General features: G+C 58.6%; 1 protein-coding gene across 9 annotated transcripts in view; it reads left to right on the forward strand.

Annotated features, from left to right (window-relative positions):
* The first annotated feature begins 9022 nt into the window (after window positions 1–9022).
* Window positions 9023–27544, forward strand: part of RFX1 (regulatory factor X1) — a 30331-nt gene continuing 11809 nt past the window's right edge. For 2 of the 9 annotated variants that reach the window (XM_070625264.1, XM_070625269.1), the window contains exons 1-7: window positions 11196–12371; window positions 17220–17511; window positions 23928–24037; window positions 24236–24319; window positions 24961–25077; window positions 26042–26158; window positions 27225–27320. In XM_070625264.1, the coding sequence (XP_070481365.1) occupies window positions 12354–12371; window positions 17220–17511; window positions 23928–24037; window positions 24236–24319; window positions 24961–25077; window positions 26042–26158; window positions 27225–27320 (834 nt within the window). In that variant the 5' untranslated portion in view covers window positions 11196–12353. Of the gene's footprint in view, window positions 9609–11195; window positions 12372–15634; window positions 15752–17157; window positions 17512–23927; window positions 24038–24235; window positions 24320–24960; window positions 25078–26041; window positions 26159–27224; window positions 27321–27544 lie in introns of those variants that run through there. The other 7 variants (XM_070625272.1, XM_070625270.1, XM_070625268.1 and 4 more) reach the window with 7 other exon arrangements.

Below are 27544 nucleotides of genomic sequence, written 5' to 3' on the forward strand. Positions count from 1 at the left end.
TTAACATTCCTCGGTGGACAGAGTGTGTAGAAATTATTACTGTGGTGTCTGTTTATTAGTAATTTTCCATCGGCCTCATTCGTTCCACATTGACTATTGTTTTTCATTTGGAATTTTCTGTAAGGAAGAGTTGTTCTGTGTCCACGTATTTATTTATTCAATCGGTTATTCATACCAGTATGGACTCGTGAATAGATATCCTATTCTGTGGGTTAGAATCCAGTGCTCTTATTGATTTCTCACCTCAGTTGTCCCAGCTTTGGCGGCGGGGAGCTCTTTCATTTGCACCTTATTCCAAGCTTTGTATTTCAGCCACTGCTCTTTCCACATGCTCCTTTTCTGAGCACTTCCTTGCTTTCTGGCGCCACAGATGCTGCAGGCTCATTGCTTGTCTCCCTGGCCCAGCACTAGGATCGGCCATCTCCCCTAGGAGCCTGGTTCGCTTTATTGGAGACGGCATGGAGGATCCCAGCCCGGGCGCTGGCTGTGCTCGTTGCTACTGGGGGTGGGGGTGTTGTTGCTTCTAGGTCCTGTCAGCCGATAGCATTACTTTAAAAAAATACTGACGTAAAATTCATATGAAATAAAATTAACCGTTTTCGTGTTACATGTACACAAATGTTCACAGCAGCTCTATTCACAACAGCCAAGTGGAAACAGCCGAAGTGTCCATCAATAGAGGAACAGATGAACACAATGTGGTCCATCCACACAGTGGAATATTACGCAGCCATAAAAAGGAACGAAGTCCTGATACTTGTTACAATGTGGATGAACCTCAAAAATATCACGCTGAGTGAGAGAAGCCAGTCAGGGAAGGCCACATGGGGTGTGACCCATTGATGTGAAATGTCCAGAACAGGCACATCCACAGACACAGAAAGCAGAGTAGGGGTCACCAAGGACTGGGGGAGGAAGGAATGGAGAGTCATTGCTACTGGGCATCCCTATGGGATAATGAAAATGTTTTGGAAATAGAAGTGGTGGTTGTACAACACTATGGATATACTAAATGTTGCTGAATTGTTCACTTTAACACGGTCAGTTCATGTTATGTCAATTTCACCTCAATTTAAAAAAACAGCAGGGGCTCTGGTGATGAGCAGAGCTGGGTTAGAATCCCATCTCTGCCTCTTTCCTGCTGTTTGATCTTGGGCAAGTCACTTAACCTCTCTGTGCTTTGGTTTCCTCACGTGTAAAACAGGGAGGATTCAACCAAGTGTGTTAAATTCTTAAAACCGTCTGTGGCATGCAGTAAGCATTGCTTAAATGTTATTTCTACTTGACACTTTCCCTTTGCATTCGAACTTTATTCCTTTGTCCTTTTCTTCATGACAAATGCCTGGCCTCGGTTGCGCCCTGTGGGTGTCTCGGGCCATGGGTAACGTTCCAGAAGGCAGGAGTCCTATCTGATTGTACTGCTTCAAAAGGGCTGATGAATAATACGCTCCCCGCCCCCCCCCCCCCCCCCCGCCTCCTTCCTGGCAACGCCCCAGGGACGCACCCTTCTGCCCTTTTCTCCGTGTCCCCGGTGTCTGGCCAGGGCCTCGGGAAATATCAGCTGCCTGACTGTCTGGGGCAGAACCAGGAACCTCTTTTGTGCCTCACACAGAATCAGAGTTTTGAGCCCAACACAGCTGGGTTTGAATCCCGGTTCCTGTGTGACCTTGAGCAAGATGTTGCACCTCTCTGAGTTCATCAGGAAGATGGAGATAATAAGGGTATCTACTTCACGGGGCTGTTTGGGGACTTCAGTGAAATTTTGTAAAGTGCCTAGCATCCTGCATAGTGCAGGGTTGAATGGTGACCTGCAGAAAGATGGGTCCATGTCCAACTCCCGGGACCTGTGAACATGGACTTATTTGGAAAAAGGGTCTTTGCAGATGTCATTAGGGACTTTCAAATGAAATTACCCTGGATTATCTGGGCGAGCCCTAAATCCACTGACAAGGGTCAAAGACACAGACACTAGTGACAAGGCCGAGTGAAGACAGAGGCAGAGACGGGAGGGACGTGGCTACAGAAGCTGTCACACCTGGAGCCCCCAGAACCTGGAAGAGATGAAGAAGGACCCTCCCTGGAGCTCGCGGAGGGAGGCTGGCTGTGCCCACATCTTGGTTTCGGGCGCCCAGCCTCCAGACTGGGAGAGCATGCCGCTGCGGTCAGAGCACCCACGGGAGACCAGTGTATCAGCCCTGGGAGACGCCGTCTGCTACCAACAGCAGCATCCTCATCGTCACGAGTATTTGGGTCAGCATAAAAAAGCGCCCGGATCTGAGCAATCCTAAAGAAAGACTTTCTCTCCAAACTTCCAAATTGATTTTAGTTTTGAATAGTTAACACATCCATGTGCTTCAAAAAACAAAAAGTATACGAAGGCTTACGCTGCCGCGTCCCCCTCCCAGACCTCAGCTCCTCGCCTCTCCCCACAGGGCCCCCGCTGCTCTTGATTCCGTGAGTATCTTCCCAGAACATCGGCGCACACACACAGACATGAATACAGGGCTTTGTTCCCCGCACACACCTGCTTTTACAAAAAAGGTAGCTTAAAATTTTTTTTATTGGGGTAAAATATACATAACATAAATATGCCCGTTTAGCCATGTTTGAGTGTGCAGTTCAGCAGCATTAAGTGCGTTCACATGGCTGTGCGGCCATCCCCACTGTCCGTCTCCGGAACTTGCTCATCTTCCAAACCGGAACGCTGTCGCCATGAAACACAACCTCCTGCTCCCCCGCCCACCCGGCCAACACCACCCACCTGTCCTCTCCGTGGACTCGCCTGTTGCAGGGACCCTGGATAAGTGGAACCGCACAGCACTTGCCCTTTTCTAACTGGCTTCTTGCACTTAGCGTGATATTTTCAAGGCTCGCTCGCGTTGTCCGTGTGTCAGGATTTTAATTCAGGGTCACGTGTTCTGCACCTTCTTCTGCATTTTGTCTTTTTTCTTTTCAGTTAAAGACAAATGCGGGAGCCCTCCCCTCCCCACGCTCCCAAAACGCCTTGTTGGTTCCGCAGCAGTGGGGCGGACGCTGGGGGAGGCCCACTCGGCGATTTCACTCCCGAGTCGGGTACTTTTCATCCACTTCTTCTCCGGCTAACACCTCAGTGAGGAACCCTAGACAGCCGTCATTTCACACATATGCAAGCACATCTGTACATGATTCCCCCAAAGCGAGATTTTCTTTTGGGTTGTTGATCTTTTTCTTCTTGATTTCTAAGAGTTCTTTATATATTAAGGAGATTTACCATCGGGTTATGAAATGAGTTGTAAATATTTTTTTCCCGGTTTGTCATTTCTACAAGCTTTTCAATTAATGATCACTAGTATTTGTTGAGGCTTTGATATATGCCTGGGTTTTTTTTTGTTTGTTTATTTTATTTATTTATTTACTTTGAGGAAGATTAGCCCTGAGCTAACATCTGCTGCCAATCCTCCTCTTTTTGTTGAGGAAGACTGGCCCTGAGCTAACATCCATGCCCATCTTCGTCTACTTTATACCTGGGACGCCTGCCATAGAATGGCTTTTGCCAGGCGGTGCCATGTTCACACCCGGGATCCGAACCAGCGAATCCGGGCTGCTGGGAAGCGGAACGTGCGAACTTAACTGCTGCGCCACCGGGCCAGCCCCTATGCCTGGTTTTGAGCTACATACTTTAAGCACACTATCTCATTTCAGCCATACTGACATCATCTTTCACCTCTAAATACTCAGCATGCATCTCTGAAAAATAAGGGCCTTTGCCCACATGATCATAACGCCATTTTCACACCTAGCACTCAGTGTTTGGTATCTTCTTACATGAAGCGCATATTCAAATTTCCCTGAGCCTCTGCAGTGTCTTTTTAGAGTTGATTTAGAGCAGCCCTGGCCAATAGCACTTTTTACGATGGTGGGGATGTTCCCTATGTCTGCTTTTCAGTACGGTAGCCACTAGTCACATGTGGCTGTGGAGTGCTTGAAATGTGTCCAGTATGAATGAGGAACTGAATTTTTCATTGTATTTTATTTTAGTTTTAATAACCACACAGAAAATCACAAGCCAATATCCCTGAGGAACATAAACGCAAAAATCCTCGACAAAATAGTAGCAAACCAAATGCAACAATACATTAGAAGGATCGTACACCGTGACCAGGTGGGATCCATTCCAGGGACGCAGGGATGGTTCGACATCTGCAAAGCAACCAGTGTGATACAGCACATCAACAAAACGAAGGATAAAAACCATATGATCATCTCAGTAGATGCAGAAAAAGATTTGACAAAAGATTCAGCATCCTTTCATGATAAAAGCTCTCAACAAACTTGGTACAGAGAGAACATAGCTCAACGTAATAAAGGCCGGATGCAACAAGCCCACAGCTAACGTCACGCTCAACGGTGAAACGCTGAAAGCTTTTCCTCTAAGATCAGGAAGAAGACAAGGGTACCCATTATCACTACTTTTATTCAACATAGGACTGGGAGTCATAGCCAGAGAAATTCGGAAGAAAAAGAAATAAAAGGCATCCCTTCCCCCCCGAAAAATAGCGCCATGGGACTAGCAGCCATCACATGGGACAGCACAGATTTAGAACCTGTCTCCCTGACCCAAGCATCTATCACCTGTGCTTGCTGTCTGCATCCCTCCCCTCCCACTCGGCCCTCAGCCTTTTGCAACCTGATCTCTGCCCTCCAAATGCCAGTGAACCCAGGTCTCATCCAGCCCCCCGTCTCCCCAAACTCTGTCCATGCAAAGCCCTTGCTGGTTTAATTTCCACCCCCTCCACCCCAGGCCCCCACTTCCTTGTCCTCCCAGAACCGGTGCCAGCATCTCTAAAGCATTTGTTCTGTGTCCTGAGCAGGCGGCTATTCTTGAACAATAGGATGTATCATTTTGTGCATTTCTGTTTACCTTGTGTGTCTGCTCGAGTATGTTGCAATTTGCACAAGGATGTTGTTACTAGACCTCCATCTGTATCCTTTCAGCTCAGTAATACACTGTGTTTCTCAAGAGAGACAAAGCATTTATTAGCTTATTTCCTTCAGCCTCTTCCCAACAAAAAGTTGTCTTTCCACTGAGGGGGCAGGGGAATAAGTTGACGCGTTCACATAGACATCCATGTGCCCCAAGCATTTTCTCTAAATCCCCAAGCATTTATGTGATCACCTCTCAAGATTTTGTTGTTTTTACTTTTCAATCTCAGCTCATTCCCTTGACAATTCTTCCTTTTGGCGTCATGAGGCAGTAACCCCAGCAACAGAGATCGTCTTAACTCATCAAAACTCTGCTTGAGACATATTTCCCAAAATCTCTTTGAGTGGCCGCCCCCTGAAGATGGATTCCATTTTATCCGTGGATATATCTGCACAGTGTTTATATATTGAGGATATATTTTTTTCTTTGACTCTATTGTATAAGTAGCTTGAAAACTTGTTAGGAGAACCAGCCTGCTAATCAGTCACTCCCCCTCACGGATAAGGAGCAGGAACGTGACAGCATTTATGAGGAACGGCCAGCATAAAAGAAGGACATCTTGTGTGCCTTTCAATGCACCAAGTGCCAGATTCTTATTTCATTACCTGCTGGCACATTAGTGGATGGTTTTAACAGTCTTTCTCTCTTTCCCCTTTTAACAAAACTCCGTGGAGACCGCTTGCTCTTGCCCCGGGGGTCTGGAGCAATAGTGTGTGGGGCTCGCTCCGGCCGTGCTTTATTTTTCAACAGCCACTTTGTTGCTTTCACTGTTGGCCGTCATCTGCTCAGCAGCCTCCTTATTTCCTCCTGGTAGACCCCTGAGACAGACACCTACACGGCCTCCAACTTCCCGCCTCAAGAACATCCTTATCTGGTGCAAAACTTTCAGTGAACAGAAAAGCGTGGAAGAGAATACCAGGTTCCCCCAACTTAACGCGGACCCAGTTCTGGCTGAAACAAGAGGGGACGTCTATGTGTCTCTGCTGGTGGACAGCCTGGGGACCCCGGGTCCACTGCCCCTTGCTCCACCATCCTCTAGAGCAACGTCTCCAGGGACACTTGGCTGTGTCTGGAGACACCTCGGTTGTCACACCTGGGGAGGGTGGGCTACTGGCATCTAGTGGGTGGTGGCCAGGGACGCTGCTCAATAGCCTACAAGGCAGGGGACGGCCCGTGACAAAGAACGGTTGGGCCCTCAATGGCAATGGTGCTGTCTGCCCTGGGAGCGTCCCCACGCCTCTCCTTCAGGAACGACTGGTGAAGAGACCCCGAGAGTCGTCCTGTGGTGCATCTGACCCTCCGGCTTTGTCCTTTGACTCGTTTCTCTCCTCCTTCCCTTTCCTGCAAACTGGAGGTTCTGCTGAGAGGCCTGATCAGGAGTCAGGGTGAAGGTTTTCGCAGGCTGCGTCCTCGGGGCCGCTGTGAACTTCCTTCCGCCTCCTGTCAAGGGGCCCACGAGGCTCACAGGTTCCACCCCGGTGTCGGCTTCACTGCAGCCCGTGCTGCCGGCAGTGTGTCCTCGGTGGCAAAGTCGGCTCCCTGACTCCCACCCCGAGCCCTCTGGCGCCCTGAGCGTGTCCTGTTTCCCCTCATGCTCTGATCGCCGCCTAAGTTGTTTCACTGACTTTTTTGCAAAATGGAGACTTTTCGAATTCTCTCATTTCTTCCGCCTTTTCTTAGCTGGCATTCCTCTTGGGCTGCTTTGTGACTGCGAAACACAGCTACTGCCGGGAAGGCGAGACCGGGCTTAATGCCTCACTTTGAATTACCAGCATCTCCAGGAAGGAGCTGGCTGAGAGCCCTTCCAACGGCATAATCGACGTGTGTGAGTTTAACTTTCACACTGAGGCACACCCCACAGCGAGCGCGCAGATCTCGAATGGAGAGCTCAGGGAATTTCTGCATCTATTTGCCCAAGAAACCGCCACCAGACAAACACAGACCATTTCCAGCCCCACAAAGGACTTCCGGGTTTGGCTGTGCCCAGCGTGGGGTTCAGGGGCTTCAGGAAGACATGGAAACAGGTGGGAAGTGGAAATGGGGCTTCTAGGTAGCCACTCCACACACACACACACACACACCCCCCCACCCACACACCCACCAACACACACTCACACCCCCCACACCCACACACATACACCCACACACTCACCCACTCACTCACACCCCCATACACCCCCACCCCCACTCACACCCACCCACACCTATACACACACCCACCCATACACACCCACCCCCACACACCAACCCCCCCCACACACCCATACCCACCCCCACACACACTCACCCATACACATACTCACACCCCCCACATCCCCACACACTCACCCACACACACCCACCTACACACACACACCCGCATACACTCCCCACCCCCACCCACTCACACCCTATATACACACCCACCAACACACATACCCCATACCCACACACACCCCCCCCCACACACACCCCACCCCCACCCCCCTACCCACACACACACCCACCCACAACCCCACACACACACCCCAGGGCAGTCTCACAGCCCTGGCTGCTGGGGCTGAGCCACTTGCTTCACAGCTGCGGTTTATCTGGGCGCTTCCTGCCTGGAAGTCTCCTGAATTCTTAGGGGGTCTTCTCAGGGTTGGGTCTCAGCTGGCACTTCCAGGCAGACTGGGGCTGCTGCTGCTGCTGCTGCTTTTCCATCAGGTCACTCCCAGGGGCAGCAAAGAACACTGGAAAGTTCCAGAAAAGGAGACAGGGTGTCTTGGCTCTGCTGCCTCCAGCTGTGTGACCTTGGGGCAGTTACTGCCCCCTCTGAGCCTGTCTGTTCACCTGTCAAGTGGGGTAACATTCTACCACGATGGGCTGCTGGGAGCATTTCTGCGAAATCATTTGCCCATCTGTACGTCTCCGACTTCACCTCCTGGCATTTTCCTTGTCATCCGCTCCAGCCAGATGTTTGTTCCTGCTCCCAGGCCTTTGCCTCTGGAGTTCCTCCACCTTGGTTTTGTGGGGTTGCTTCTCCTCCCAGCTCAGGCCCGCCCGCATGTCCTCTCCTCAGGTAACAGGCCACAGCATCCTCTCACTCCTCCTGCACAGCCTCTTATACCGCTCTCACGGCCCTCATTAACCCATTTTATCTACTAATTTCATTGTGTCTCCCCTAGCAAAGTCTAGGGACTCGTCTGTTTTCTTCACTTTTACAGCCTAGGCCTTGCACAGAGGAAGTGTAATGTTGGTTGAACTAGGAAGCTCAGAGAGGTGGAGCCACTTTTTCATTGTCACACAGCAGAACTGCAATGAAAACCTCGGGCTCTGAGACTTGGCTTTTTTTTTCCTCTCTCCTCTGTGTCTGGTGGGGATTAGGGCGCAAAATTTAAGGGGATGCCAAAAGCTCAGTCATCAAGATAATTACTCAAAGAAACCAAAATTAATGCAAAAAACGTGATGATCAAAACATCTATTTTTTAACATGTAAAAGATAAGATCCGACCCTGCACTTGCATGACTCGCCTCACCCCGATCCGAGTCCTGGCGGGTCCTGTCTTTATGTAAAAATGCTGGTATTTTGTTCATCGTGGATTTATTTTTTCCTACTAATTCTGATATTTAAAAACATTGCCTTAGAATATTAGTTATCTTGATACGAGTTTTTGCATCTGTCTCTTCTCCTCCGGGGAAACAGGCACGCAAGACCGGAAGGGGGGCGGGCTCCCTCCCCGCCGCGGGCGCTGACCTCCGCTTATCGCCGGCGGCAGCAGCTAATTAAGTCCCCGCCCCCGGCGACCTTTCCCTGCGCTCCGGCCGTGCCCGCCCCTCCATCCCGGCAACGCGGGTGGGGCAGGGCCCGGACGTCACCGAACCCCGAGCCCCGCACCGCCGCCTACGTCACAGACGAGCCGCGCGGCGTCACCGCATTCCTCCCGCAACGTCAGCGCTCAGAACCCGGGGCCAGCGCACCGGCGCAGCAACCAGGCCGAAGCGAGCGATCTCGCCTGTCTCGCCCTTTATATTTGGAAAGGCGTTCCAAGTACGCAGAAGCGAACTACCACTCCCAGCGGGCCTTGCGTGCTGCGCGTGCGCACGGCCTCCAGCTGGAGAGCGCGGCAATCCTTTGGCGTAGATTGACGTCCCTTTGGTCGAACCAGAAGGCAGGTTGTACAGCCGCAAACCAATCCCGGCCTCACGGACCCCACCCCTTTATCCTGAGCCCGCGGCTTCCTTGAGGGAGTGACAGGCTCCGCAGCCTTTGAGGGCTCAGTTTCCTTTGATGGACATTTATCCCGATGAATCAGAGCGCCAGGAAGTCGAGAGGGAGTTGAAAAGCGTGCCTTGGGGCCAATAGCTTAGCGGCAGGGCCTGGCGCCGTCCAACCACTTCTCCCGGCGCCGCCAATCACCCGGGACCCCGCCCCCGGCCCGTGACGTAAGTAGGGTGGGTAGCAACAGTTGCCCCGGTGAGGGAAACGGAGGCGCCATAGCCACGGTAGTCGTGGCGACCAAGCAACCCGGCAACGCGAGTCAACAACAACAACCGCCCGGCCGACCCCCGCCCCCAACCCCTGGCGCGGCCTGGGGACCCCGGCACGTTCCGTCCCCCTCCCCACATCGCCTCCGAGAGCCGTGGAAAGCCCTTCCGCGGACAGAAGTGCGGAAAAGCCGAGGTAACGCGGGCCGCCCCGGGACGGCGGGGCGGGCCGGGGAGGGCGGTGGGGCGCGGCCGGCGGTGTTGCTGTGATCACAGTCCGGGGGGAAGGGGCGGGCGGTCAAAATGGCGGCGGCGACTGCCGGGGCCGTGGGGGAGGGGGCCGGGGCCCGGCTGGGGCGACACCACCCGCCCCCGGGCCCTGCGGTCCGGCCCCCGCGAGGGGCGGGCGCTCGCAGGCCGGCGGCGAGTGGAGGTCGGCCGGCCCGGGCGGGGGGCTTTTATACGCCGGGAGGTGCTGAGGGGCGGGCCCTGTGAGGCCGGGCCAATGGGAGCGAGGGAGGGGCGGGGCGGGGCCGCGGCGGGGGCGGGGCCACCCTGGGCCCGGGGCGCAGGTGGGCGGCTGCGGGCTGGGCCTCCCCGGCCGGTCCGGTCCCCGAAGCGGCGGCCGCCCCCCGGACTCAGCGCCCGCCGCATCCGAGGCCTCGGTTTTCCATCCCGCACAGTGGGGAGAAGCACTGCTCTCCCCGCCTCCTGCATGTCGGCGACCCCGGATTGCTTGCAGGCTCCCCCTGAACCCCGGCCCGCGTGCGGTTTCCGAGTGTGGTTTGTAGGTTAGCTCTCAGCCGGTCTTGGTCGCAGCCCTGCCGGCGGCGCCTGATCGGCCTCCTCCGCTCTGAGAGGAGGGGAGGGAGCCAGTTTGGTGGCGCCGTGGGCCCGGAGCGTGGCCTTAGCCCGCAGGACTTGGTTTGCAGAGAGGGAGGAGCGATCTTGAGGGACTGAGTTGGAGGAAGAGAAACTTGCTCGCTTCTGCGCCGGCTGCTCCCGCCCATCGGGCGTTGTCCCGGGCGGCGGGCTTGTTCCTGGAGACGGGACGGTCCCTGACTGTCCCTCCCACCAACATCATCTGCCTCTTGGCGTAAGGGGAGCGAATGGCGCCTGAGGAAGTCGCTCAGATTTGTTAAGCTGCTTCTCTTGGCCAGACACATGTTTTTGTGTCCTGTCCATCAAGTTGGTGTCAACTGGGTCACGTGGCACTGAGGAGGTACCAGCCTCCAGGGCCACGTGGGCAGGAGCAGGACGCCGAGGTCAGAGGGAAGGGGAAGTGCTTAGAGGAGAGTCCAGCGACTGCTTTGCCGGGTGACAAGATCTGCCGCCTCGGGGAAGGATTTTTTTAAACAGCGGGTCCGGCTAAGTCCACTTTGTGCCTTCTCCGCCCTGCCCTGGGAGTTTGGCATCTGCAGCGCCGGGGGCGGGGTGCAACCTGCATTCGTTTCTTTTTAAGTCCATCAATAAACTTCCAGGAGGCCGGCCAGGTGACTCAGCGGTTAAGTTCGCAGGTTCCGCTTTGGCGGCCCGGGTTCGCCTGGTCGGATCCCGGGTGTGGACATGGCACTGCTTATCAAGCCATGCTGTGGCAGGCATCCCACTACAAGATAGAGAAAGATGGGCACGGATGTTAGCTCAGGGCCAGTCTTCCTCAGCAAAAAGAGGAGGATTGGCAGCAGATGTTAGTTCAGGGCTGATCTTCCTCGAAAAAGAAAAAATAATAAAAATAAAAAGAAATTTAAAAAGAAAACTTCCAGGAGAAGGACTGTTTAAGGCTCTCCTGAGGCTTTCCCCCAAGAATTTGAGATAAGGTGGGGGGCGGCGGGTCCTTGCTTCTCCAGGGACTTTCCCTAGGCCAGATGCTCTTGGGGAGGTGGCAGGGTCCCTTGAAAGTCAGAGAAGGTAGAGATTAATTTTCAGTAAGAATCTAGAAATACCAAGTTGCTAGAAAGATCACCACCACCTGTCTGGTGAACTTTGAGCAGAAAGTGATGTCACGGATGATCCATTCTTGTTGACTGCTCCCCCCCATAACTTTTACATTTGAAGAGCCCAAGCCCAGAGGGGTCATTGATAGGGTGGGGTTGGGGTGGCACTGGCTTGGTTTGCTTGTCCTTGACAAGCATCTGCTTCCTAGCTATGTGCTCTTGGGCAAGTTACTTAACTTCTCTGAACCTCGGTTTCCTGTTGTCTAAACTAGGAGTGGTGATCACTGGTGATGACTGTAATCTCAGGTTACTGTGCTGTGCATCGCATAAAAGAACACAAGCTGAGCATCACATACATAGTAATTGTTCACACTCTGTTAGCTGCCGCTCTTATGATGATGATTGGTGCTTCCTGTGTAGCCCTCAGAATTACACCACTCGTGTTTATGTTTATCATCTTGTATTGGGCGAGAGCCTAGTGGCTTTAAAGGTTGGCTCTCTTGCTGGGCTGCGGGGGCTGATGACAGGGGTCCTCGGAAGCGGGGTACCAGGCCTCCTGTTTCTAGTGGGAAAGTGTCCCTTCTCTTGCTCTGGAGTGGCTTTCCTTTGGCTTTAGGAGAGTAGCTAGAAAAAAAAAAATCGTCCCTGGACTGGCATCCAGACTCAGGAGGCAGCTGGGGGAGCCAGAGCCATGGGTGTCTTGGAAAAAGTGGGGATCTGGGGAAAGTGTCTCTGGACCTGAGGCCTTCACCCTCCCCTCCTGCCACATGTCCTGGCATCTCGGGCCAGGGACAGCATGGGCCAGGCAGACCTAGGGACATAGCCTGCAGATAGCAGCTGCACAGTGCACAGGCTTCCTGGGCTGGGGCCCGTCCTGGCCTCGGAGGCCTCGCCTGCCCCTGCAGAACAGCCCGCTATCGGCAGGAGGCAGTGGCTTTTTCTCCAGGTCTCACCAATCGGCAGATTTCAACTGGCCTCTGACGCTGGCTGGCAGTGTGTCCTGGCCCATGGACACTCATTTGACGGTAAAAGTCCAGCCCCCTCTGTGTGCCCATCAGGGTTCTAGGAGTAGGGATGGCGTGTGGCCAGGCAGGCCAGGTCTCTGCCCCTGGGGAGCTCACCTTTCTGGTCACCGAGGGAAGAGGAACTATGAAAAGAAACAAACAGGGAAATACAGAGCCAGGAAGAAAATACAACAGGAGTTTGTGCTCCACAGTCCTTGACGGGGGTACTTGAGACCCAAGAAGTTGACATTATGAGCTAAGACCTCAGTGATAAGAAGGAGCCGGCAGTGGAGGATGGGGGTGGAGGCGAGGAGAGCCTGCCAGTAGGGGAAGAGCTGGTGCAAAGGTCCTAAGGCAGAAGGGGGCCTGGGGCATTCTAGGAACGAGAGCCTGTGTGGCTGGAACATCCAGAGGGAGAAAGACAGGGACTGGAGGGGCCAGATCCCGCAGGGCCCTGTAGGTCATGGGGAGGGCTCTGGATTTTATTTATTTTCCGTATGAGGAGCCTTGGAGCCATCTGAATAGAGGGGTGACAAGATAGGATTTGTGTTTTCAAAAGATCTTACAGACTGTAGAGGCAAGAGTGAAGCCAGGAGCCAGCGATGAGCCTGTTGCCTAGGTCCGGGCAGCTTGGACTAGCCCGGTGTTGATGGAGATGCAGAGAAGTGCTCAGCCTTAGGATCTGTTCTGGAGGCCTTATTGACAAGTCTTAAAAGCCAGCTGGAGGGGCCAGCTCCGTGGCCGAGTGGTTAAGTTCACGAGCTCCGCTGTGGCGGCCCAGGGTTCGGATCCTGGGCACGGACATGGCACCGCTCGTCAGGCCACGTTGAGGCGGGGTCCCACATCCCACAACTAGAAAGACCTGCAACTAAGATATACAACTGTGTTCGGGGGGGGGGGGGGGTTTGGGGAGATAAAGCAGAAAAAAAAAAAAAGATTGGCAACAGTTGTTAGCCCAGGTGCCAATCTTTAAAAAAAAACACACACACACACAAAACCCAGCTGGATATAGAGGATGAGGGAAACTTCCAAAACAGAGGTTGGCACACCACGCTGCCACCTATTTTTGTATGGCTCATGAGCTAAGAATGACTTCTACATTTTTAAATGATTGGGGAAAAAAATCAAAAGAAAGATGTTTTGTGATGTGAACGTGTCATGACGTGTGAAAATTATATGAAATTAAAGTCTCAGTGTCTAGAAATAAAGTCTTATTGGCACACAGCTATGCTCACTTGTTTACCTATCATCCATGGCTGCTTTCACACTGCAGTGGCAGAGTTGGGTAGTGGCACTAGAGACCATCTGCCACAAAGCCAAAACCACTCACTGACTGGCTGTTTACAGATGTTTGCCAGCCCCTTATCTAAAGAATTGATTCAAACATTCTCCAAAAACAGTTGTTGGCTTTGAAGATAGGTGCAGCCATTGGTGCTTTTCTTGGCAGTTTCATTGCCGAGGAACAGATTTGCTGAGCGATTCCCTCGTTTCCTGTACCCTGCTCTATAAAGAAAGGGGTCTTATGCTTAGACAGATGAGGAACGTGTCATGCTGTATGCATATATGTGACTTATTCCTCTCTAGGGGACACCCTACAGAACTCTGTTTAACCTGTCATCCACAAATGGGAAAATAAAAAGTTGCCTGTCAAATAATTATGGGAAACCTGGCATCCCGTATCACCCTTCCTGGAGAGTGACAGCGAGAATGCTGAGAAGCCTCCAGTAGAGAAGTCGGGGTGACTGCTCATTGATCTCCCACTTCCCCTTTTTGGGCTCAGCCTTCCAGCCCTCATCATCGCCTTCCCCCCACCCTAGATTGGGAGGGATGAGGCCTGTGGGCTTTGCACCTTTAAAAGGAGACAGCACCAGCGAGTGTGGAGCTTTTAAAGCCCCTTCCTGGTGGGAGGAGCTACAAGAGGCCAGCTTTCCGAGGGCCAAGAAAGCCCAGGCTGGGGTTTCTCAGAGAGTGCCCCCAGGACCACCTGCCTAGTTCAAACATCAGACTCCAGGGCCATCCCAAAAGACTCTGGGCAGCGGGGGCCAGGCACCTGCATTTAACCAGCTCCCCAAGTGAGGCTGATGAAAAGAATCAGATTCCCCCATCCTTGCCTCCTTCCAAGAGCTCACGGGTCCTGTCTGACTCCTTCCCCGTCCCTCCCCACCTGGCACGGATGTCTGTTGAATGAATAATAACAATAGCAGCTGCCACTTCTTAGTGCTTACTGGGTGCTGGGCTGATCTCGGCGCATCTTGACAACAGCCCTCCGAATCGGGTGCTCTCATCATGCCCAGGTGACAGGTGGGGAAACTGAGGCCCAGAGGAAGGTTAGGAATGTGTTCATGAATTAAGAGACAGGCCAGGGTTCATGTCAAGGTGGGTCTGACACCAGGCAGGCAGGCGCTGATTGGCTGCAGTGACTTGAGCACCGGACCTGGGCCAGAGTTTGGACCCACTAGTGTGAGGCGGCCCCTCTAATGCTGGCAGGGAGTAGTTTGAGGAGGGCAGGCGCTGGAGAAGGGTATTCTCTGTGTGTGCGTGGCAGGCGGCAGATCCCCTGCTGCCTGAGTCCTGGTGGGGCCAGCTGCCCTGCAGCTCCCGTGCTGCCTGAGTCCCAGTGGGACCAGCCGCCCTCTGCCTTGTGCCCTGCCTGGTGGGAAAGCCCAGGATGTTCCCAGGATCTGGGCCAGGCCCATGCCACCTGCCACTGCCCTGCTTGCCCCGCTCCCCATAACGACCTGGCCTGGCAGGGAAGGCAGCCCGTGGAGCCCGTGGCTCCTCCCGCCCACCTGCCCAGGCTGCCAAGCACCCAGGGTGCAGACAGCAGCTTGCTTTCCTCTATACCCAGCAGCCCGAAGCCCTGGGCCCTGGGCGGGAGGCATGGTCCTGGGTTCAGCCTTGCTACACGGCCTCCCTGGGCGATGCTGGGAGCCAGGCTGTTTCCCAAGGGCTCACCCTGTGCCCTGCGCTCATCAAGCATGGCCCTTGGAGATGCCAGACTGGAGCCCTCAGCAGCCCTGCCTCGTGGGCCGCTGTCCTCCCATGTCACAGACCACGGCGGGGCCTCCCTCCGAGCAAACAGCCCAGAGGTGGCCAAGTTCCAGTCGTGCATTGGCCCGTCCAGGGCCTGTTCCTCACCTGCCTCGCCCCCTACTGACTGGGACACCTCTTGGATTTGGCCTCAAAGGGCAGAACCCGGACCCCCTGGGAGGGAGGTCCAGGGGGGCGTGAGGAATGTGGGCACCACTGTGCTGTACGGCCTGAGGGCTCCCTCGGGCTGCTGGGGGGCTGCCCGCTCCCCAGTTCTGCTGCTCCAGCCAGGGCCTTGGGCAAGCGCGTGGGGCTCAGGTGCCCTCGTCTGAAGAACGGGGAGGATGCCGTCTGCTGACCGCGAGAAATAGGTGAGCCCTGAGCCTGGCTCCCTGCGCAGGCAGGGGCGGAGAGCACAGATCTGGGGGCAGGAGACCCGGGCTCAAATCCGCCCCCCGCGGGGCGGTGCACCCTCGGGCCATGCGCCCTGCGCCTCGGTTGCTCCTCCGTGCAGTGGGCCCTCCCTGCAGCTGCTGGGCCCCGGCAATCTCAGCGGAGCGCTCCTTGGCCCCTGGGCAAGGAGCGGAAGTTGTTTTTTTCCTCCTCCTTTCTCTTGAAAATTTCTCTCTTAGTCACCACCGACCGCAGGCTGGGCTCTCAAACTCAAACACCTCCAGGGGCAAGCAGGGGCCACGAAGGTGTGGGGGCTGGAGCTTCTCCTCTTCACCGCCCAGCCTTTGCTCCACGGTCCTCGCGCTCCGGAGCTGGAGATGCGGCGCGGGAGCGCGAGGGGCCGGGAAACGATCTGCCCGCCCCCTGTGGGGCGGGGCTTAGCGAGGAGGGGCGGGGCTTAGCGAGAGGGATGGCTTGCCTGGCCCAGCACCAGGGAGAGGGACCAAGACTCTTTAGCAGCCAGAAAATCTTGCTCTGCCAGGTCAGGTGGGCCCCATTCCTGGCTCAGCTGCCGCGGCCGGGTCTGCTCCCGGCCCGGTTGCCCCTGACCCCAGAAAGGCACCCTCGCAGTGATGAGCTCACCACCCCAAGCAAGGGCCCAAAGGCCCCTGTGGCCACACGCTGCTCCGGAGCTTTTTGGACTCAGAACACCTTCCCTGTGTCTGGCACCCCACTGGGAATGGTATTCTGCCAAGAATCCAAGCCCAGATGGCGGGCATGTGGGGAACTGGCACAGGCTGCCTGGGAGACGGCTTTCCCATGACTTGCCTCTCCGGCAATTAGCCAACTAGTCAGGTGCTCAGGACACCCAGGGTTCAGGCTCAGCCCTGCCACTTCCCTGCTGTGTGGCCTGGGGCAAGCTCCTGAACCTCTCTGAGCCTCAGCTCCTCATCTGGCAGACCGAACCCAAACCCGGATGTGATTGTTGCAAAGTTTAAAATGAAATAACGTAACCACTTAGCACAGCGCACAGCCTGCAGGAACTGGCATGAGAACTGTACCATTTGTCTCTGGGCGAGGGCCTGAGTTCCCCCTGGCCTAGGGGTCTGCCAGGCACCAGGAGGTGGGACGGAAGACGGCAGGAGCCCTGGGCAGGGGTGAGTGGAGGGGGCGCAGAGCAGCCTCAGCACATGCCCCATGCCCCGCAGCGGTGGGCGGGTTGTATCTGGCCGCCAGCCTCGGCATTTAATTAAGTTAGTGAGGAACCCAAACGTGTCTCGAGGGAGCCAGGAGCTGTCCCTGGTTTCCTCTGCCTGTAGATTAATTCTTGTTTTTCCTTTTCTTTTTTTTTTTCCTCTTCCCCTCTCCCCTTCTTCTTCCCAAGGAAGAAAAAAAAAAAAAGCCTTATTTATTATCATTTTCCTCACTGTTGGCATGGCAACACAGGCGTACGTTACTGAGCTGCAGGCAGCCCCGCAGCCGTCCCAGCCACCACAGGCCCAGCCCCAGCCACCGCCACCATCAGCAGCACCACAGCCTCCCCAGCCGCCCGCCACCACTGCCACCCCCCAGCCCCAGTATGTCACCGAGCTGCAGAGCCCCCAGCCCCAGGCGCAGCCACCAGGCAGCCAGAAGCAGTATGTGACGGAGCTCCCAGCTGCCCCCACGCCCTCGCAGCCGGCCGGCGCACCCGCCCCAGCCCCGGTGGCCCAGCAGTACATCGTGGTCACCGTCTCTGGTAAGTGGACGTGCGCTCGGAGCCAGGCAGCTCCGTGAACAACTCCAAGAGGAGTTCCGGGGAGCCCAGCATCCTGGATGAGGGGCGCCGTGATGCCCTCTCACCATCACCTGCTGTACCTGTCACCGGGAGGGCAGCTATCAAAGTCTCAGGGTTCCTGGGCAGGACTCGGGGCATCTGTGGGGAAGGAGCGGTCAGGCCACGCAGGGAGGTCTCCGTGCCCCCATTTCCGTCCCACCAGGGCAGCTCTTAGGGCCGTTTCTCTCTGTCCCCACGCGGGCTGTCACTTGCAGTGACTGGGCAGGGGAGTTAAGATTCACGGCCGCCTGCTGGAGGCAGCGGGGGCGCCCAGCCGCCACTTTCCAGATGTGGCCTTGGCTGCTCTGCCTCAGTTTCCTCATCCATGAAGGGGTCAGAAGGGCTTTGCGGGATCAGGGATGTGTATGAGGTGCTCAGGGAGGCCGGCTGGGAGACCCGGGCATCACCTCCCCGCCATGGGGGTGCAGGACTCAGGGGCTGAGCGCGGCTGTCGCAGGGCGAGTTCGTGAGCATGTGGCCTATTTGTCGCCGCAGCTGCCCCTTGCGGCTGTGGAGGAGATCACCAGGAAGCTTGCATCCTGGCACCCATGTCCTGCCTGGAGCCCCTTCCCCATGCCCGGGGGCCAGGCTGAGCAGAGGGAACCTGAGGCAGAGGGTCAGGACGGCGGGTGCTCCTCCGGGAAAAGTGGGGCTCAGGCTGGGACTGGGCGGTGTCGGCTGTTTCTGATGTGCTCTGTGGAGGGGAGGATGTGGCAGAACCCAGCGTTGAGGCGGCCCTGGGATCACAGGGCATTCTGGGAGGGGGCGGGGAGGGCAGGTCAAGACTGGGTTTAGGACCATAGGACGACAGAATGTCGACATTTGTGGTGATTGACATGGCCCCGTACCAGGGCAGACGCCTCTGGGGCCCTGAGGCAAGGTGCCGTCACATGACGAGAAGCACCCTTCACCCTCCAAGCCAGCCTCCCACCTCCCAGGGTTTGTCTGTACCCATCAGCTCTGCCTTCTCATCGCTCGAAGGGTGTAGCGACCCTCCCCATTCTGGGCCGCCCCCTCCAGCACTTGCTTCTGCCATCCCCGCCTCGTCACTCGGTCCCCCTGTGATCTTTCTCACCAGCTTGTAAAGATGAAACAGCTCCCATTTTAACCAGGCCCCCGGGCCCTGCACCCCCGCAGCTGCCGTCTGTGTCTCATAATGCCTGTAAGTTAGACTCGCTCGAGGACGCAGCCTCCCTCTCTCGCCTCCTCACCTGCACTCTCTCCTCAGCCGCCTGCGCCCTTCCTCCGAGGTGGCCGGTTGGGGTCGCCGAGGCCCCCAACCTGTTCATCTCCCGCTCACCCTCGGTCCTCCTCTCCCGTGGCCTCTGGGCAGCGCCCTCCCCCAGAGAGGCCCTCCTGCCCTGGTCTCCACCCTCCTGGGTCCCCTGGCTGCTTGCTCCTCACCTCCTGCCCTTGTCAGCAGTGACCTCGTCAGGCCTAGGCCTCCTCTCTGCTCCAGTGATGCTCCCTTCTTGGTGGCCTTGTCTCTTGTCTTGGCTTTCAGTGCCACCTTTCTGCTGACAATGCCCACATTGATGTCTGTGCCCTGGGCCTCGGCCCTGAACTCCGGCCACCTGTGACCCATCCCCTCGGTGGGACAGGCAGCCTCTCAAACCAGTTTGGCTAAGTAGAACTCTGGATTTTTCCCTCTTCGAATCCGCCCTCCTTTGAGACCTCCTCGTCCCAGTAGCTATCACTCCCGGCCCGGCTCGGCCTTGATTCCTGTCCTTGAGCCAGCAAGGCCCCTCGGCTCCACCTCCCAAATCCAGCCAGAACCCCCTTCTCTCCCATGGCCCCACCCTTCACAGTCCACCCCCCCAGCAGCCAGGGGGAGCCTTTTGCCAGCCACCAGTTAGGTCCCTTCATGTCCCAGCTCAACCCAGAGGATTCCGAGGCAGGTGGTCCTGGGGGCGCCGTCTGAGAAACCCTGGCCTGGGCTTTCTCGGCCCTAGGACCCTAGGAGAGCTGGCCCCTTGTGGGCTCCCCCACCACCACCACCAGGAAAGAGCTTTAAAAGCTCCCCACTCCCTGTGAAGGAGCCTCTGCTGACAGATGCGCAGCTCCCGGCTCTGGCCTGCGAGGCCCACCTGCCTCTCGCCCCCTCCTGCAGCTCTGCAAACCGGCCAGGTTCAGCATGGCCTCGGGGCCTTTGTGCTCCCATGCGCTCTGCCTGGAGCACCCCATCCCAGTCCTTCTGGGGCTCATGCCTCCTGTTCCTCGGGGCTCTGCTCCAGTCCACCCCCTGATGCCCACAGCTCCTCACCCCCGGTTGCTCACTCCCCGTCTCCTTCGTTTGCTTCATTTTCCTTCTTAACACTTGTCACCACCTGCAGTGACGATGATGGTGTCTGTTCCCATTGTCTACGAGGGCAGGGCTCTGTCCACTGGGTTGGGCAGAATGACGGACGAACGCCCACGCGTGCTGGCCCGACCTAGCACAGCCCTCACGTGCCTCAGCCCTGGGGTGGCCGAGAGCGGGCGGGAGGCCTCACCTGTCACCACTGCCTCTGGGGCATTGCATTGGCCCTGGATCTCCTGGGTGCTGGCTTTTGCTGCTTTGGGGGTCCAGGGTCCCCAGAGCAAGGGTCCAGAATGGGCACACAGAGCCCCCCAAGGCCCAGCCACCTCCTCTGTCTCCTCAGCTCCTCCAGCTCTTCCCAGTGCCTCCCCAGGGGGTCCCGGCGCTTAGAGGTCAAGGCCTCTGTCCCCATCCTGTCCCTGGGCCCCCACTGTGCTGTGGGCACTCCGCGTGCCCGGGCTGTTGATGGCCTGGCCTCCCATCTTCCCTCGGACAGAGGCTTAGCTGTCTTCCACAGTGGTCCAGAGGCTCATTTCCCTGCTCTGCTGGTTCTGGCGGGAGCGAGCCTGTCCCGGGAGGGTCACCAGGCCATGCTTCCTCCACTTGTTTGGAGGAAGAGGAGGTTGGCTTACGCCCTGTGGCTGCCCTTCCTGCTCCGCTGCCCCTCCCCCGTCCCCTGGCAGTGATTTCCTGGGCCTTCTCCCTGACCCTCACCCAGGTGGGTGGTCCCTTTCATCCCAGCCTGGCCTTTGGGCCACATGAGCAGGTGGGGAGGGCAGGGGGATGTAACTGACACCAGTGAGGCTGCAAGGCGCCTGGGCTCTTCCAGAGCCCGAAGCAGTCTGAGCTGATGGGCCCAGGGCGTGGCGGGGAGTGCAGGGAGGGCCTGGACCCAGACCTGGAGCACAGGCCAGCAGCCAGCCCGGAGCCACCCCAAAGGCAGCTCATCCGGGCTGCTCCCCATGGGCCCTGGCCTAAGGTGACTTTGGAGGCAATGGGAAGGAAGCTCAAGTTTCCCAGCTTCAGAACAGTCCTCTGGATCCATAATTCCCCGTCAGCAGAGGCCACCGGACTCTCCCCGAAACTCGAGGCGGCAGGAGGGCACGGGGCCGTGGCAGCCATCCTAGGGAAGGTGAAGGCAGCCTGCCACAGGGGACAGGGCTGGGCTCGCAGAGGGACCGTGTCCGCTTCTCCTCCCTGCTTCCCTCTCACTTGGAGTCCTTGGGAGCACAAGAAGATTTGTGTCTGGGAGAGGGATGTGGAGGGTGTGTGTCAGCATCCCAAGCACAGATGGGGAAACCGAAGTTGGGGCAGACAAGGGGCCCAGAGGCCCCAAAGAGCCCTTGACTGAAACCATCTCTGGGAGCAAAGGGTCAGGAGGGAGAGGGCCAGACTGGCCACCCATCGCCCATGGGGCCAGGGCCCCGGCTCTGCGGCTTCCCTCAGGCTTTGCCCACGTGCTCAGGGCATCTGAGGCATGAGCGGTCTCGACGGGGAAGTGCGGGCCGGGGAGGAAGAGCTGCTCATCAGATAGGAGGGACAGGAAATCAGCTGCCACTTCCTGACTAGAGACTTGAGATGGCGGGGCCACCCTGGCCTCATGCACACGCCCAGAATGGAGTGGCAGATGCAGACGTTCACAGACTGTGTCACACGCAGCCGGAGCAGGTGGCAAGGCCGCCCTGGCCTCATGCACACGCCCGGAATGGAATGGCAGATGCAGACGCTCACAGACTGTGTCACACATGCAGCCGGGGCAGGTGCGGGGCCGCCCTGGCCTCATGCACATGCCCGGAATGGAGTTGCAGATGCAGACGCTCACAGACTGTCCCACACACGCAGCCGGGGCAGGTGCGGGGCCGCCCTGGCCACAGGCACACAGGTACACACAGGAAGCCCTCATCTGAAGAGTAGACTCGGGGACCTCACCTGCTTGTCCTCGTACTGTGGCCTCCTGGCCTGGCCAGCGTGTGGTCCCGGCCTTGAGGGCCACCCTGGGGCAGGAGACCGGCAGGGCTGCTTCCAGGGCTTGCCCGGCCTGGCAGACGCCTGATCGCAGCAGGGCCCCAGCCTGTGCCCCACTCAGTGACTACCCTGAGCTGGGCGAAGCCTGCCCCGGGCCTCCTCCAGCAGGCTGTCCGCCGGGCTGGGCTTGGCTCCCTGCGCACAGACCACAGGCGTGCGGGCCCCACGGGGCTCATTGCTTCCCCGAGGGGCCTACTCAGTGAGGGCCTCCTCCCTCACGCTCAGGGAAGCCTCAGTGGATGTGAGGAAAGATTCCAGCAAAACAGAGGAATGGGTGCCTCCTGGAACTGGCTGCAGAGGCAGCTGGCTGAGCAGGCCTGGGGTTGTCCCAGTGCCTGCCCCCTGTGTGGCCAGTGGGAGGCTCCCCCCAATGCCTCCTCCTACCAACACATAAACATTTGTGCGCTCTGCCCCACATGGGCCCTGAGGGCCTCACCTCTACCCAGGACAGCCCTCTGCCCTGAGCAGGCCCCTCTGTCCCCACACAACTGAGGCCCAGCGTCCCCCTTGGAGGCTGAGTCCCACCCTGGGATGGCCTGAATCTTGTGGTGTCCCCGTAGGGCCTCTGCTCACTGTCGTCCTGGACCCACGTGCCTGAGTCTGCACGCCACTGCCCGCGGGGCCTGAGCTCGGGCATGACCCTCCACTCGGGTTCTGTGCACGGTGTGAGGTTCACGTGGGCACAGACGTGGGCTTGTGTCCTGGTCTGCCAGTTCCGCGCTGGGTGACGTTGGGCAAGCCACTTCCTCTCTCCTGGTCTCAGTTGCCTTGTCTGAAAACGGGGGCAACCAGAGTTCTTTCCATCTCCAGCTGCCCAGGAGGACCCGGCACAGGGCCTGGCGCATCAGAAGCACCATAGTTACTGCTGTGACTTCTCACTCGCCGCCCTGCAGTCCTGCCCGGGACCCCGGGGAGCTGGGGCTGGGACCCTGGCTCCTTCTGGCAGCACACTGGAGGAAGGACAGGTGCATGTGGTTCCCCAGTGCCCCCACCCCCACCCCCAGCATCCCTGGAACTGCTGGGAGCAAGCCAGGCTGCCTGGAGCGGGCAGGACGGATGGTGTCCTGACCAGCGTCTTTCGGGGACACTTGCCCTCTGTGCCCCGCTTCCCCCAGCTCCCCTGTTAATCCCCCAGCGAGATGTGCATGAAACTCAACCTGCGCCCGCCGATAGCATCGCTGGGTACCAGCCTCCTTCCTGGCCCCGCAGCGTGGCCCCAGCCCCGAGAAGGCCGCTCAGGCCGCGCCTGCTGGGAGGGGAGTGTTTATTCCAAGAGGGCAGCTGGGAGCTGGGAGCTCGAGCTCTGCATCCACTGGGGGATTAGCTCCCCAAGGTTGTGGGTATAAAGCCGCCCGCGCACCCCGCTGTCCCCGCCAAGGTGGGAAGGAGCGAGGAGTGCCGAGCCAGCTACCCTGACAGCCGGGGCGGGGTGGGGCGGGGGCACCATGTTCTATGACTGCCTCTTCTCGGTTGCCTGTCAGCGTGAGTACCCCCTGCCCAGCGGCAAGGCCCCCTGCTGCTCCCGCCCTGCAAGGACAGGGAGGCTGGACAGTGGAGGGGGACGGGGTGCTTGGTCACAGGCCAGCAAGACCTTCTGGGGCCACTCCCCTGGTCAGCTTGTTTCTAGGAAGCCAGGAGCCATCTCCAGGAAGGTCCTTCCAGGGCTGCTGGGACCCCGGGTGGGGGTCACTCACTCCCTATCCACAAACCTTGTCTGTTGGGAAAAGGGGTCCATCCCTCTAGGCCTCCACCACATCATGGTCTCAGGCACCTCTTCTGGTCTGACTTTGGGGTGAGGAGGGTAAGGGTGGGGTGGGGCTACTTCTGGATGTTAAGAATTATGGATCGCGGTGGCGCCCACCCCACCCCAGCTGGCAGAAGGCAGTCAGGGCTTCTGGAGAGGCCTGGCCTCGTCAGGGCTCAACCTGGGGCTGCATCACCCCATCCTGCTGGGCTCAGGCTCAGAGTGGGGGCAGGGGCAGCAGGCAGAGCTGACCGGTGACTCTCCTCACAGAAGGCACGATGCGGGCCAGCGAGACAGTGTCAGAGGCCAGCCCCGGCTCCACGGCCAGCCAGACCGGGGTCCCCACGCAGGTGGTTCAGCAGGTGCAGGGCACCCAGCAGGTAGGATGTGCCCTCCCCCAGGGGCAGGTGGAGAGGGCATGTGAGGGGGGCAGTGGGGACTGTGGCCACGGGTACCTCGCCTCCCCTCCCCCAGCCAGGACCATCTGCTCACCTGTTGTCATCAAGATGTTCACTGCTGCCCCTCCCCGCCCCCGCGGAGGCCGGTGGCACTCAGGTCCTTACTCCTTGTCCCTGCAGCGACTGCTGGTCCAGACAAGCGTGTCGGGCAAGCCGGGCCATGTGTCACCCCTCCAGCTCACGAACATCCCTGTGCCCCAGCAGGTAAGGCTGTGGCATCCGGCCCTGGCCCCGGCTGCCTCCCTCAGGGTGCAGACCCACCCTGCTTTGGCTGACCAGCCTCAAGGACACAGGCCCTGTCCAGGGCCCCCCACATTCTAGCTCTGAGCAGCTGCCTCCACTGACTGAAACCATGTTGGTCGGGGCTCACTGGGGAAGGAGGAGCCACATGAGTCATCTTAGCAGAGAGAACTGTGGCTTGGCAGGGAGGAAGGCGGCTGGTGGGTCCAGCCCGTGTCCCAAAGCCGGTTAGGAGCCAAGCACCCCTAACCAGATGCATGGTGGTCTGTCCCCAGAAGGCTGCAGACGGGGCCGGGCCTCGCACACACCGGGACAGAGTCCCGCCAGGTGCCAAGGGCGAGAGCGCGTCCTGCGTGGCCTGTGGAGCCGGCCCTGGCACAGACCTGGCCCGGCCGCTTTCAGCTCCAGGCCCTCGGCAAGCGCTCCCAGCGTCCTGGGCCTCGCTTTCCCCCCTGTGAAGTAGGGGTTTCGACAGCGCTGTGTGGGGCTGTCGGGGCGCTCCTGGGAGCTAACAGCCATGCAGCACAAGGCGTCCCGGCACAGCTCGGGTGCTCGTTGTCCCGGCCATGGCGAGTGAGCTGCCGTCCTGCTCCCTCCTGCTGCAGGCTCTCCCCACGCAGCGTCTGGTGGTGCAGGGCACAGCCCCGGGCGGCAAGGGCGGCCAGGTCGGCCAGGTCTCCCTGACGGTGCATGGCACCCAGCAGGTGCACTCACCCCCTGAGGTAGGTGGGGGCCCCGCTGGCCACCCTCCCCACTCCTCTCCCCAAGTATCCGTGGGGCTCCTGCCCCCCGAGCCCACTTGCCCCTCCAAAGTCCTCATTGACCCCAGGGGGTGGCTCTGAGCTGAGTCCAGCTCCAGGAGGAGGAGACGCCCCTCCACCCCCAGTCAAGATGGGCCTTCCAGCTCCAGCTTCGGGTGCTGTACCCCAGGAAGCAAAGCAGGTCCCTCTTCCCTCCACAGTGCAGACAGAGCTCCTCCCCGACCACAGGGTGCATTCTGCGGACCCCCGAACGCTAACGAGGGTGTCAGAGGCAGGCCAGCTGTGGGGGGCTGGGAGTGTGGGTTTCCGCCTCAGGACTTTGAGGTCAGACCTCCAGCTCAGCCACTTAGTCCTGGGGCCTCTGGGCAGGCCCTCAGAGCCTCCTGAGCCCAGAGCTTTCCATGTGTGACACAGCTAATGACAGCAGCCACCCATCAGCTTGCTGTGGCGCAGCTGGCCCAGAGCTAACAGCGGCTCGGTAGCTAGCCCACCTGGGTCAGTGCCTGGCGCCACCTCTCACAGCTGTGTGGCCCTGCACACATCCCTTCCCATCTGTGCCTTAGCAACTCATCTGGAAAGTGGGGATCTCGTCACCTACTCTTTCTCACCATGGGGCTGTGGCCCGTCTGATTCTAGAGGCAGCAAGTCGCCCCTGAGCCAAGCTGGAGTCCCAGCCATGCTTCCTGGGGAGGACGGGTCCCCCCACCAGCACCTGTGGGCTGAACCCCAAACCTTGCTGGGGGTGACCGGGGCTGCAGCAGGAACTAGGCATTTGGGTGCACGGGACACAGCCGCTACTGGCTTAGGTAGTCAGGACCAGCCCCGCTGGCTGTGCCCTTCCCGACAGCTGTGGGGACAGCCCTCTTGAGAAGGGTTCCGTCAGGGCCTGGGGCTCTGACAGTGCTCCTGTCTCCTTCCCTCGCAGCGGTCGCCGGCGCAGGCCAACAGCTCCTCCAGCAAGACGGCCGGGGCCCCCGCAGGCACGGTGCCGCAGCAGCTGCAGGTCCACGGCGTCCAGCAGAGTGTCCCTGTCACCCAAGAGGTGCCAGGCCAAGGCGGGCAGGGACTGGGGTGGGGGTCCTGGCCAGGCGGCCTCCGCGGCGTCCTGCGTCCTGGAGGGAGCTGCAGTGGGAGGGCCTGTGAGAGCCCGCAGAGGGGTCCACTGTGAGAGCCGGGCCTTCCACAAGGCCTCTGCTTCTCCCAAGACTCAAATCCTCATCTAAATGATGGCTTCTGCCCTGCGGGCTGGGGCAGGGGGTTGGGGCTGCTGTGAGGAAGGAATGCGGGCCTAGCACTGAACGGGCTCTGGAAGCAGCTTCGAGAAACAACCTCGGCCTCTTTGGGCCCATCAGCCTGGAGGAACCCAGAGGCCAAGCCCTGGCTCACCCTGAGGGGCTCAGGGAGAGGCCCCAGCCTCCAAATCCATGCCCAACCTGGGGGAGGCCTCACTGAGCTGCCAGCTGTGGCAGCTGGAGCAGGTCAAGAGGCGAGGCCTGTCTGCCATCTGGTTGTTAGCACTCGAGCTGAGGGTGCCCAGGCCCTCGAAGGACCAGGTGAAAGCCACAGGTCCTCTCCCCAGAGGAAAGTGGAGACCCCACCCTGAAGCTTCATAGCTCTTCTCTTGCCTGGCACCACAGCTCCTCTGCATCTCCACACCTGGGTTCCAGCCCCGGCCCCACCACTCAGCAGCACCCCCCCAGCCTCTGCCCCACACTCTGTGCCGGGAGGTGGCAGCGTCCCCGCCACAGCGTGGAAGAGCAGACAGCTGGGGGTGCGGGAGAGCCCCCAGAGGGAGTTGGTGGAGAGCGGGGACTCGCTCAGCCGGTCCCAGGTCCCAAGTTCAGCTCTCAGCTCTGCCACCTCCCGCCAGCCGCACCTTGCTGAGCCTGGTGCTCCACACCGATAACCTGGTGCCCAGTCAAGGGGGCAATGAACCTGGAAGGCACGTGGTGCAGAGCCAGCAGAGAGCTGCAGGACAGCTGCCTTTTTTTTACCACGCTGCTGTGAGGCTTACAGGAGTCCTTGTGTTGGCGGGGGAGTGCTGAGTGACAGGCGGGCCCCCAGCATCGCCGTGGTTACCGCAGTCTGACTTGCCTCTCCCTCCCCAGAGGTCCGTGGTCCAGGCCACTCCACAGGTGCCCAAAGCTGGCCCCGTGCAGCAGATGACGGTGCAGGGGCTCCAGCCAGTCCACGTGGCTCAAGAGGTGCGTGCCTCCCCCACCTACCTCTGGGCGTACTGGGGCTGGGCGCGGGCTGGGCTGGGGAGGGGTGCAGGCCCCTCAGGCCGCAGGGAGGGATAGACCCGATCCTGTGCCCTCAGGGGCCCCGCCCCGGGCTCCGCCTTCGGCCCCGGGCTGCAGACGGGGTCCTGGAGCCTTCCCCTTCCCGCCCCGGGCAGGTCAGGGCCCAGGTTGGCTGAGAGGGATCG

The sequence above is a fragment of the Equus przewalskii genome, chromosome 6, assembly GCF_037783145.1.
Source record: "Equus przewalskii isolate Varuska chromosome 6, EquPr2, whole genome shotgun sequence".
Taxonomy (NCBI): domain Eukaryota; kingdom Metazoa; phylum Chordata; class Mammalia; order Perissodactyla; family Equidae; genus Equus; species Equus przewalskii.